Source organism: Hyposmocoma kahamanoa, unplaced genomic scaffold (genome assembly GCF_003589595.1).
Source record: "Hyposmocoma kahamanoa isolate Upper Pololo Valley unplaced genomic scaffold, ASM358959v1 62, whole genome shotgun sequence".
Lineage (NCBI taxonomy): Eukaryota > Metazoa > Arthropoda > Insecta > Lepidoptera > Cosmopterigidae > Hyposmocoma > Hyposmocoma kahamanoa.
Genome location: NW_020653850.1, coordinates 20,799,419 through 20,811,907, shown reverse-complemented (window position 1 = coordinate 20,811,907; position 12,489 = coordinate 20,799,419). Strand labels below are relative to the sequence as shown.

The 12,489-nt window shown below is 36.1% G+C and overlaps 1 protein-coding gene across 1 annotated transcript in view; it reads right to left on the bottom strand.

Annotated features, from left to right (window-relative positions):
- Positions 1–436: 436 nt before the first annotated feature.
- Positions 437–12,489, bottom strand: part of LOC113229726 (spondin-1-like) — a 34,414-nt gene continuing 22,361 nt past the window's right edge. Inside the window, exons 2-7 of the mRNA XM_026463408.1 lie at positions 9,142–9,353; positions 7,639–7,743; positions 4,887–5,033; positions 2,638–2,888; positions 1,793–1,944; positions 437–762 (exon numbers count right to left, since the gene is read on the bottom strand). Coding sequence (XP_026319193.1) covers positions 578–762; positions 1,793–1,944; positions 2,638–2,888; positions 4,887–5,033; positions 7,639–7,743; positions 9,142–9,353 — 1,052 coding nt within the window. The 3' untranslated portion in view covers positions 437–577. The remainder of the gene's footprint in view (positions 763–1,792; positions 1,945–2,637; positions 2,889–4,886; positions 5,034–7,638; positions 7,744–9,141; positions 9,354–12,489) is intronic.

The following is a 12,489-nucleotide window of genomic DNA, read 5'->3' as shown; positions in this document are numbered from 1 at the left end:
CAGAGGCGCTGTTCATGTTCCCATACTAATTACGATTTTAACGCAAACGCGTTCGTTACGTTTGCCATGATGAAAAACTTACACTCGAGCTACAGCGCCTCAAGTTCGAATGAAATATTTTCACTAGCTGAATTTGATTTTATTCTCCGTTTGTATATATTTTTATAGTTTAAAATTGGAACGTGAAGTGAATAACATTCATTCAAATTTTTCGACAGCCCCATCCATTGTTTTAAGCTTTTAAAACTTTGTACCAATTTGTTTTCATAAGAAAGTTGTTAATAATGGAATAATTATTGCACATGTGGAAGTTAAATCGATGTTCCCGAATTTCTTCAAAGGGTTGTAAACAGCGGTCTAATGCCTCCGTTTGTAGAGAAGGGTGAAAAACATCGTCCTTTATTAATGGATGTGAAACTCGGCAAACCTGTAGGGGAAGAATACTAAAACAAAGATCTATTAGTGAAATAAATACATTGTATGAGTTCTAGAAATCCTAGATCGTCTGTTAGTGAAGTATTCTTTGCTGTTCGTGACATGGTGGGTAATCAACATAGATATTATATTATGCCCACTATCACCATATGTAATCCCCATCTCCCCTACATCTTTCTTTGCAATTCTTCTTCTCAAACAGAGCTGGGCATTCCCGACCGTTGCCTTTCTTTCTCTTGATGATAGATCTCATTCGAACAGTTTCTCCGCTGCAATGTTCAGTACATGCTGTCCAGGCACTCCATTCGGATACTACGCAGTCTTCACCTGAAATTGACGCATTACCAATGATAAAAAAAAAAGATTTTAAAAGTTTGCTTATCCGCTTTCGCTGTGTTCGAGACATGTATTTGCTGAGTTTTATTTTTATAGCGGAGAGTAGGTGAAATCCAATAACCCAGATTCATCCCCTAATCTGCCACCCTTAGAGTTAGAATACTTTTTTCGAATTTGTATGGGACTACTACTGAGATAACCCCTTCTCAACAAAAAAAGAATAATCGAAATCGGTTCACAAATGTCAGAGTAATCGCGTAACAACCAAAAGAATTCAGTCGAATTGAGAACCCTCTCTTTTTTAAATCGGCTAAAAACGAAGTCATTATCAGTTGTAATAATAATAATAATAATTCATTTATTCGCTTCAAATACGGTAGGGCACATTATACATGTTGATGGTAAAAACTAAATTAGCCCTTAAACCTATTCGGCCTTTCCTAAATAAAAGCATGCAAATACAATAATCAAATAATACACTGATAGATTAGATAAGACTAAATGTAAAAACAATAATTAGACAATAAATTGATAAATTAAGTTAATTAATTTAATACGAGATGTCATAATTTAAAGTAAACAATAATAATTGTAAAGAAAAACCTGTTATATATCATAAATTCGTTAACTGAGTAGAATAAATGTTCAAAGAGACACCCACACAGTTCCTTTTTGAAACTAGTCAATGGATGAAGCTTAAAACGATCTGGTATATGATTAAAAAACTTCCACACATAACGTTCGAGTTATTTTGGAAACGTTTTGTTTTGGGTGTTGTACCAAGTATCACTTTATTGGGGTTCCTTAGGCTTCTCGCAGATACGTCCTTCGCTATTATGAATTTTCATAGATTTCGTTTTACAAATATACCAACTTCGAGTATGTACAGGCATGGGAGGGGCAATACTCATAACTAACTTGACCTAAGGTGAAGTTCGTTGTTTAAACCACATACCAGGGATACATACAATTGTCCACTAAATTCGTCTTCATTATATTTGGTAATTTTTCTTTCATTTACCTTTGTGTCTCTTGGTATGGTTGACGGCATGATGTAGTCTAGATTTGAAATGTCTAGGTAGATGCTTTCCTAAACCCAGCTTATGTCCAGTAGCTACAGCAAGGACAACATCATCCATGTTATCTAGGTGTTCTTGAGAATTGTCGTCTGACCTATAAAAATACAAGTATTTTAGAACTGCTCAGTGTAAAAGTAACCAGTTCTATTGAATTTACTAAGTGGCAAACAAAAAAAAACCCTTGAATTCATTTAAAAAGGATTCATATTGGAAAAGTCCCTGCTTGCCCATAATTTTTAACAAGACTCTGTTCAGAATACTGATTTTTCTCAAACATGCTCGGAAATTTTCGCCTTCTTTTGAACAAAGAACATTCAACATCCTGATTTTTGCCAAACTATAAAATTAAAAACAAATTGTTCCCCGGCTTCGTCCGGAAAGTTCGTAAGAAAATCCATTTTTTATCGCAACGTTCAACTTTTAAATATTTGACCATTGCATACAACATCAAAGTAACTAATGAAAAATGCCATAGTGCCAAGTCGTCCAGTCGTTTTTTCAGCGCAGTTTAATTTCATTGGCGCAGTGCGTTTGTTTTTTTATTCTGTTTTCAAAAGGTCTATAGGATTTGAAATTTTGCTTTTCTGCCTTTTATTAATTTATTTTGTAACATTTCCTTGCATTTATTACGAAAAGCTCTAATGTATATCTCGGCGGTTTACTTAATACTTTATTTCACGGAATTTGTAATATTGTATTCGCGGCTTCTAAGTCTAATTGTAATAGGTGTCTCCATCAAAATCAATTTCACTATCTATTATAAGAGATTCTTTTATATAATACTTACTCAAACGTAGGTTTGTTTGTAATAACAACAACATTGTTATCCGGCAAATTTGGTTTTGGAGTACCATTAGGGTCTTCTTCAACGTCTTTCAATTTATCAAATGGACTTTTCGTTGTAAAATAACTTCTTTCATTATACTCGTAAATTTCATTATCTGAATTAAATATGTCTTTGTTGTTTTTAGGGTTTATGTTGAAAAATAATTCCGCTCTTACTAAGTTGTTTACTTCTTTTGTTGAATATTGTTTTACCTGGAAAGAAATAACAGTTTTAGGCTTCAATTTACTAATCTGTGGAATGGAAGCAAATTTTTGTGACGAAATTGGACATAGCATAATGAACTTATTGTCAATTGTGTAAACGTACAAATTAGCTACGATACGGTAGCTGCAGGAATTTTCGAAACGGCGCGAGAATCCTCCCGAAGAGCCGCGATTTGTTTTTTTGCTTGTAGCTAGTTTATCCGTTACACAATTGACATAAAGTTCATTCGCTTCTCATCCGTTCCCGGCAATGTCAATTGTCCCTTAGGTGAAGGTAAGGTTTTTTTTTTAATATATTCTGGTGGAGTTTTTTAGTGTCACGCGTTTTAAGGCGAGGTATTTCAAAGTGAGCTTAGATTTTAAGCGGTGAGGTGTGGGGCGATCGCCTCTCGCGTCCCGCAATCCGCGCGCTGAAAATGAATATGAATAAAATAAGAAAAAGCGGCGAAAATTTGACACAGAGCCGACGTCGATAAGCGCCTGATAGCGGAGCAGCGGGTGGTGCGCCGTGTCGTTACAGCGCCAGGAAATTAGCAAATTTTGGGATAAATCTGAATTTAATAGCAATACGGCCTCAGTTGAAAACCAAAATTTAGCAAGTTCTCTATAGAAGTTAAAAAGAAATACTCCCACATAAAAATTATGTAATACGTGACAAGGTTAGATATTTAATTTTAAATTAGGGGAGACGTACCAAATATTGGATACGTGCAGAATACTGGACACCACGCTATAATCAAAACTAAACAACATCTTTATTTAAAAACTAGAACTACTTCTTTCCTGAGTGTTTTTTCTGAGTGTTCGATCTTTGTATTAATAATTATAACAAACTAGTGGAGTAATTTCACAAAAAAATAATTGAATATCAATTCAATAAAAATTTAATTAGAACTACTTCGTCAATGTAAGTTACCAATATTTTACTAGTTGTCTGCGCCATTTTTACCTTCAGTTCGCTGTCAACATTCAAAGTGTAATTTTCCGCTGTTAAAGTACTATATATAATATTTTGTGACAGTGTTATATACTAGCTAGGTGCGTAGTTAGAATACAGACGTTAACGCATTTTAGCGATAATTGCGCAGAAATTTTCGTAACCGATTATTGTACAATTAGGTAGTTACCTCAATATTGGATACCCAGGTATCCACCATACTAGATATCCGATATTGGAGTACCTACATCATTGGTTGTACAGTGTCTTTCATATTTAAATGTTTAATTATTTGTTTAGATGGGGATCATTAAAAATGATGGCCGTTTAGATTTTTTGGCTTACTGCTTTTGCAAATTTAAAAGGATCATTTAAATACATGCGCTGGTTAATAGAGTGTATCCTATACTGGATATCCAATATTAAATAGTATACCCTGTACTGGATATTCATTATTGAGGTACGTGTGAAAACATCGTTGATTTTTCTAATTAAAACAAAATAAATATATAAAAAATAAATTAACATAGATATAAGTTTAATTCATTTTCTAACGTAAAGTCTGTGACTGTAATAAATATAAATGTTTAAATATTATATTAGTGTTTTTTTCGAATGTTCAAAAAAGTATCCGATATTTGGTACGTCTCCCTTATTCGTTTTAGACTTTATTTTACCTATTTTCAGGATTTTATATGATCGGATAAAGTACATCCTATCATGTAACGAATTAACATGTTCTTTAGATAATATCCTTATATGTATTTTTTGTAACACTGTTATTAATAGTAGTTACCTTAACCATTTGATCTAACAAAACAGTTTTTCCTGCTTCTCCTCCGATGACTCGCCAACGTCCTGGTTCTTATGGACATTGCTATTACAATTCAACCTATTTAAAGTCCTTATTAGTCCATGACTGTACGTTCACTAATGCCCTTTATTAACAAGTCCTATGCACACTATGAGGAATGTCTACGTACTACGTTATAAAAGTGTTTTCAAGAAATGGTTTCAACAGTTATATCAGAAGCAAACTAAATTATTACCTTAGTAAATTCGACTTTGGCTATTGGGGACATTTGTGTCAGTTTTCTATATTGTAATCGCAATCCAGGATATAATTTGTGAAATAATTTTTCTACGGGTTCAGGCATATCGATGTTTGATGTGAAGCCGACGTCCAAAGGCTCAAGCTGCAAAATCAACATTAATTTTATCACTTATTATGTGTTTTGTCTTGTTCGTTTTGGCGTTAGAATGGCAGCATGGTGGTAACCTAATTGGGGGACGATAGTTTCTCAATGGACGGTTCAAATCATGGCGGCAGGTGACTGCTTACTAATTTAAAATTTGAGTAACCTACTATACTGGGTCATTAGTAAAATATACTTACTAACATCATAAACAATAATTTTTATTCCATGACATTTAATCATTCATCAGATTTAACTTTCTTAGAAAATTATATTATATATAGTATTGTATTAGACAACGTCACACACGTTTCTCTGATCTCAAAGTAAATAGTTAAAGCACTTGTGTTATGGAAATCGGAAATAACGACGTTACCACAAACACCCAGACCCGAGACAATATAGAGAAGTTAGTTTTCTACACTGACCCGGCCGGGGATCGAACCCCGGACCTAAGAGATGGCGATACCATGAAAACCGATGTGCAAGCCACACGACCACCGAGGCCGTTAATATTTAAACAGATCGGTTTATACGGTGATAAATCTGTGCAAAACGCGGGAGTCGTCGGAGAAGACGCTTGCAAGTTCGAACTTACCTGCTACCAAATACAGATCTAATAAGTGTCAGATACTACAACAAAAATTTCAAAGTTTGTCTTTGGTAAATTTATATTGTTTTGTAAAATGTTAGGGAACAAAAGATGTTGTTTATGATTTTAGTAATATAGTTCTGCAAGGTTATTAATATATTAATAACAACCCTATATATTCTGGGTCTACCGTCATAAACGCCTCTGTTATATATGTCATTAACTCGTATTTGTTGTAATAATACTTTCGTGGTAATATTTTTTTCATTATTGATAATGAAAAAAAAAATCTGTAAGAATGCTGACTTACTTATTAAACGTTTCTTTTTCTCACCACCAAACAAAATACACCACGTAACATAATTTTAATAACTATTTCAGAAGTTTTTTATTTCCTTAATTTGGTCAGTTTATGCTCAAATATCATAATTGGAACAACATTACTTGTAAACAAGCGTTATTCCATTTAATCCTTTAACACTTTTAATCTTTGAAATTTCCCAAAATTAAATACATTTATTTCATTAAATCTGGAGTAAATAAGGTGAGCTCATTATGCCTTAATGGAAAATAATCATTCTCAAAAGCTCAATTTATATTTGTTACAATTGGCCTTAGAATTTATTTTACCGTTCCTGAATTTTAAGAACACAGTTTGAAACCCCTTTTACTATTGCTGACAATAATATCTTTGTTTCAATAGCCGAAGGTTGTCCACTGTTGGACATAGATGTTCCCTGAAGATCGTGACAACGACGGTAGCTCGTGGCTTCCATGGCTCGCATCTGGCAGATTCCTACTGCGTCTTCTGGAACGAGGCCGCCACTCGACAACGCGCTGGCCTTGTTGGAGTGGATAAAATCCACCATGATGGTGGATTTTATTGTTACTGGGAAACCTATTTATTTTTAATTTATTTTTTATGAGTATGAAGTGACGGGATGATCAAGTCGTGCGCCTGGTTTGCGCGTTTACCCTCGAGACCCCACAAGTGACCCCTGGGTACTGTTAAACGAGCATTAACTGCTGGTGATAGGCTTCGGTCATGGCTAGTTACCATCCCACCCGACGCAGTCGAGTTGTAAACTGGTTTTTACCGTGTTCCGATTCGTGTTCGGGAGTTGCCATTCGTGATCGGGTCTGAACAGCTGCATTGCGTCTGACGACGAGTTGTCCAGCAGCTTGTACTAGCTGCTTGTACTGCCACACTGAGCACTTCGTTCTCGAGGCTAACGGGATCCAAAGCACGGTGCACCGCTTGCCGATCGTGGGAACTTGGGGAAACAAGTAGCGGGAAAGCGACCCGTAAAAGGCTGCCGCAAGGAACCTATCAACTACCTTACTTCAGGCTGGCTGCGCTATGCGCCAGTTCGCATACGCCAAAAAGGTACTTAGAACTATGCGGAATCTAGACGTGAATATAGCTAAAAGGCCAGACGGAATTCCAACAATAGTCCTACGTAAATGTGCGCCTGAGTTATTTCTTGTTCTCACACGCCTGTATCGTCACTCACTTGAGACTGGTGTAGTTCCCAGGTTGTGGAAGCTAGCCTGTGCCTAAAAAAGAATGCAGAGCTGACACTGTCAACTGTAGACCTATCTCAGTCACTTCCATACTCTACAGACTATGGAACGTGTACTCAATAACTATGTCTTGTCGTAACTTGAAGATAACCACTTCCTCAGTGATCGCCAGTACAGATTCCGACGAGCCTGTCTACAGGAGATCTTCTTGTGTATGCTTGTCACATATGGAGCGAGCCTATAGAAAAGCAAGGCGAAGCACTTGCAACGTCTTTGGACATTTCTAAAGCCTTTGACAGTGTCTGGCACACAAGCCTTTTAAGTAATCTTCTCTCTTATGGGGACTGACCTTTGAAATTGGATCTTTCGACTCCAAACTGCCGATAGATGGGTTTAGTATTGAATTTGAATATATTTTTCTCGATCCTCATGCTGTTTGATAATATACTTATAATTTACAGTTTAGTTTTAATGATGTTAAAGACTTACGTCAAGAGCAACTTCTTCTACCCAAGAGGAGTCCACACAAAGATTAAGACTGTCGATCCCAACGAACCAATCAGGAGAATTTACCATTCGACAAATTAGTGACACCTGTGAAACAACATAAAAGAAGTTAATTTGTAAAATAACTTAGTTGAGAAAGGTCATAAGCTTAATTTACATTACTGCGGAACGGATTGGAAACTAGTGTTTTTAACGAAGCTGTAGAAATAATAATGTACTGTATGTAAATTGTGTACGTACAAACTAGATACGTTGAGTCTTAATAGAGTGTTATGTCAGTAGAATGGCAGTGATGGCATTCATTCATTTACTCACAAACGAACAACGTTGTCTTAGTAAATGAAATGAAAACTGTTTTCCGAATCTAAAATCGTGTAACTATATTTGTTTTTTTCATACAAAGAATCTCAGTCAGACGTGAGTTGTTGGTTTGTTTAAAAAAAAAACAAATAGGTTCATTTCCAATGTGTAGCAATCGTGCCAATCCAAGAACGCCACACACTTAGAATAATAACGCATAGAAACCTAGCCCGCACACGCTAAGTGAGGCAAATTGAAGCGCGCCAACAACGGAGGGGGAAAGGGCCTACACGAGCGGGCGGGCCTTCAGTTTTCAAGGTCAACTTGCACCGCGAACAGATCAAGAATTTTAGCTAAAAATTACGAAATGTGCGGTAAATGAGTGTAAAAATACGTCAGACAAACATAAAATAGATACTAACATCACATTCCACAAGGAAGTAACGCGTTTCAACTTGTATTTTTATATAAATATTCACTAAAACCGAAAATTAACCTACTACTAAAACTAGCCTGCATGAATTTGATTTTGGCCTCACTTGTGACAATTCGTTTGATATGAAACTATCATTCTATGCGTTATTATTCTAAGGCCACACATACATAATCTTATCATAAATGAACTTATTATTATAGAACGTCATCAATAACGAAATACTGAATTTTGACGTAAAAATGTTTGAGTAAACATATTTTGTTCCAGATATTTTATGATGTATTTCGTTTGAACACAATTACGGCAAGCGAGCGGTGCTTTGAGGCTTGTATGATAACATACTAAATTATTCATTGTGCAAGTTACATACTACTTTCATCATCAATGCTGATAAGTTACACAAAGACTCTCGCCATGCTGTAGAAATTTAAATTACCAAGTTCTTTACTAAAATATTAACGTGGATGTCAATATCAAACACTCGCTATAGTGCTAGAGTTTAACCAATCACAGACACTTCTATCTCTTTGGTTTTTTGTTTTGTCGTATGAATTTGCTGTCGTGGGTTGTTATTAATTAGATTAAAGATTATTTATAAATATGGGTTGTTTCATTATTTTAATTTACTCATATAAAAAAAATATTGTATGCAATCCTGGCCTCGTCAAAGCTTCGTGGCCAAAACACGGTACTAAGAACGCTCATTACACAAAGGTTGCGTAAAATACTATAATTATTTTTAAACTCACCAGGCTGTGTTCTCCATCAACAAACACCAGTCCTTCAGTTTCTCCTTCTCCATCCCTCAAAGCAGGCGTTGCAAACTGATCATAGACGTTTGTCTCTTCATTACCTTCCTCCATAAGCTGGTCTATGTTGCCCAATTGGGCAAACTCTCGTATTGACGGCCGAGCAACTTCGCCTATGTGGTAGAGTGCGTAGCTATTGTTGTGAGATTGGCCTGGAGCAACAAATATTATAAATATTTTTGTAATATTGCACCATCTTTACTAATTGTAGATTATCTTGGAAGCAGTAGAACTTTGAGAAAGAGTTCGTCCAGAGAGTACTACCACTAGACCTATTTCTGCCGCCAAGCAGTAATGTGGGCTATAATGCGTTCCGGCTTTGAAGCGAAAGGACGCTGGTGAAATTACGGGCACATGGGACTTGTCAGCTTGCAGCGTGCACCAAGACCCTAGTTAGATTTTAAATTTTTGAGAAGGCCACAAGAGTCAATATCATGTTATAAGCACTACAACAGTTATTTAAATCTTTTTATTCAACGCATTTGTATGCTTAGTGTCCTTTTTGTAGCCTATATAATACGTTATAAGTTGTCCAACGATTATGCGACACGGAGAGTTTCTGAGGTGTTTCGTACAAACATTTTTACCATAAGTTTTGCGGTGAAGGTGAAGACTTCGTGACGGACTTGCACGTCGAATTAGGTTCTCAACCCTCGGAAAACGTGTGAAGTTCCTAACCCGCATCGCAGCGTGGAGCACTATGGCCTTATATATATAATATTAAGTGACGGAACGAATAAGTCGTGCGCCTGATGGTAAGCGACACTTCTGTCCATGACAGTTGCAGTATCACTCAGAGCTTTAAACCATAAATATCTGAGCGGCACAGCCACTGCGTCTGACACCCTGAGACATAAGTTGACAAGTTCCATTATGTGCCTGTAATTTCACCAGCACCCTTATCCTTCGAAACCGAAACTCAGTAATGCTCACACTACTGTTTAGCGGTATGCTACATCATCAGGTGAGATGGATGTCAAATGCGCACTTATTTTTTATGTAAAAAAAATAGGTAAGGTGGCAGTACCTTCCTGGACGACCTCTTTTACAAAGAGCTCGATAAAGTATGAGTGAGTTTAGTCGCTCACGCGATACATGCAGCCGTAGACGCATACCGACCTAGAGGTGCGCGTGATGATTTTATAACGATTTATCGGATATCGAAGTTATAACAGGTAAAAGAACTAATATTAATTGGTATTTCGGTAACTACTCTAGCAAACCATAAAGATTTTAATGCCTGGGTTTGTCATTTAAAAAAAATAAACAACTTCAAAAATACGTCACGAAAATCGTGTTATTGTTTGGGCTGGTGATTTCGGTGTTTATTTATTGAAGACATACCGTAAGTAGCATTTTTTAAGTTTACCCTGAATATAAATGTTTATAAACTATACTTTAAGGAGTAATTTCATGGTAAACGTTAGAACCACTCAAACGGAATATTATCATATTTATCCAAGTACACCTAAAATTTCATTAGTGCTTTTTAAGTGCAGGATTTGCGGTGTATTACTGCATTATATTTGAGATGTTTTTGTTGGTACTACGGAGTACTAGCAATACAGAATAATAATTTTTATTTATAAAAACTTGTATTTAAACTGAATGCTTTTCTAATTTGCGAAACCAAATAGCCGCCATTTTGCGGTAGGAGGAGCGCATCGCGTGAGCGGATAAATGGGTTCATGATTAAGATACCTTTATAGGTATCATAGCAGCCATATCGTTACCTTACTTTATCAAACTTGTATCTCAAAGCACAAAGTAACTGAAATGCAAAAAATGTATTATACAAGTTTTGCAGGCTGATTTCGCATTTCCTTCATATTCATACACTGGCTTTTACTTATTCTTAAAGTAATGCATCCAAGTTAACACCCGTAATAAGAAATTTAAAATAAGAAGAAAGTTTTGTTATCTCCTGAATAATCACTTTTATAAGATACGTGTTTGAGAAAATAAAGCATCAATATTAAGGAATTAGTTTTTTTTAATTTCATTTTTATATCAATAACAATAACAGACTAGTTGAGTATTGATATACATCATGATATCAATATAATAATCTCAGTACAGAGTACTAAAAAAACCGACCTCAAAAGTACGTGGAATTACGTCTATTTGTTAAGTTTCATTGAAATATCCCCTAGTTCGCCACTATACACTATACCGCGCGGACGTCGCCGTCGTGTCGACGCTGTACTAGCGTTGGAATTACGCTAACGCTTAAAAGACACCAGTGTGGGGGTCTCTTTTTGCAGGCCCTGGCTGGGAAGACGTCACACGGTCTATAAATGATAGACTTTCCGTATTCATTTTTCGAAAGTAATGTTTGAGAAAAAAAACATTTTTTAATCTATTAAATGACAAGGCTTTGTCAATATCTAGTTCTGAACACGTATCGAACGCATTACTCCCACGAGTGGCTTAATAACATATTCCCAAACAGTTTGGGACACATGTCAAAAGCATGGCTGATTAGCGGTTTGGTTTACCCGATACTCATTTCATATAATGTATGTATTTGGTGTGTTTGGTACATTTAAATTGAATTAGACTCTGGAACGGGGATACAATTTGAACCGCTAAAAAAATAAGAAGACCGCTAGAAAAGGTTGAATAATAAGAGCAATATGTATTCTTGCTGGACTGCTACGCAGAGGTTCCGGGTTCGATTCCCGGGCCGGGAGAAATATTTGTATGGCCTACATTTATTTCTCTCGTGAGTTTGGCTGTAATTTGTGGTTGTCTGTATGTGCGCGCTGTGTAGCGCCACAGGGTTTTCCTAGTGCGGGGCTATGAGTGTGATGCGTTTATTTATATATTGTAGCCGCCAGACCCAAGTAGAAGATGTAGAGGATCTCAACGAGCTCGTAAAATTAAAGGCGATTTAAGTTGACTGTAATATATTGACAATAGGTTGCTGGTTTACAGGAGTAGTGCCATTAATCGCTAACAGTGGTGATTTCTTATAGAAGTAGAATTCAAAAGTGAACGTCCTTTTTGACCTTTTTGAGTTCATACGAAAAGGTCGTTAAATTGTGATAGCGATGAAATAACATGTATGTGCCCTTGAGCGTTTAGTTACTGCTTTGAAAGTTATATTAAATTTTATTACAAAAATTCAGTTGCAGTCGCAACAAATATTAAATAGGAAAATGAATCACTGGCCACATTTGGTAGCGAAATTGTACTTCGCGTAATGAACAGGTTGCGTATTTTCTAGAGAATTCTCGCGTGGTCTAGGGAATCGTATCATATCTAGTTTGTTGGTTACATAATTGA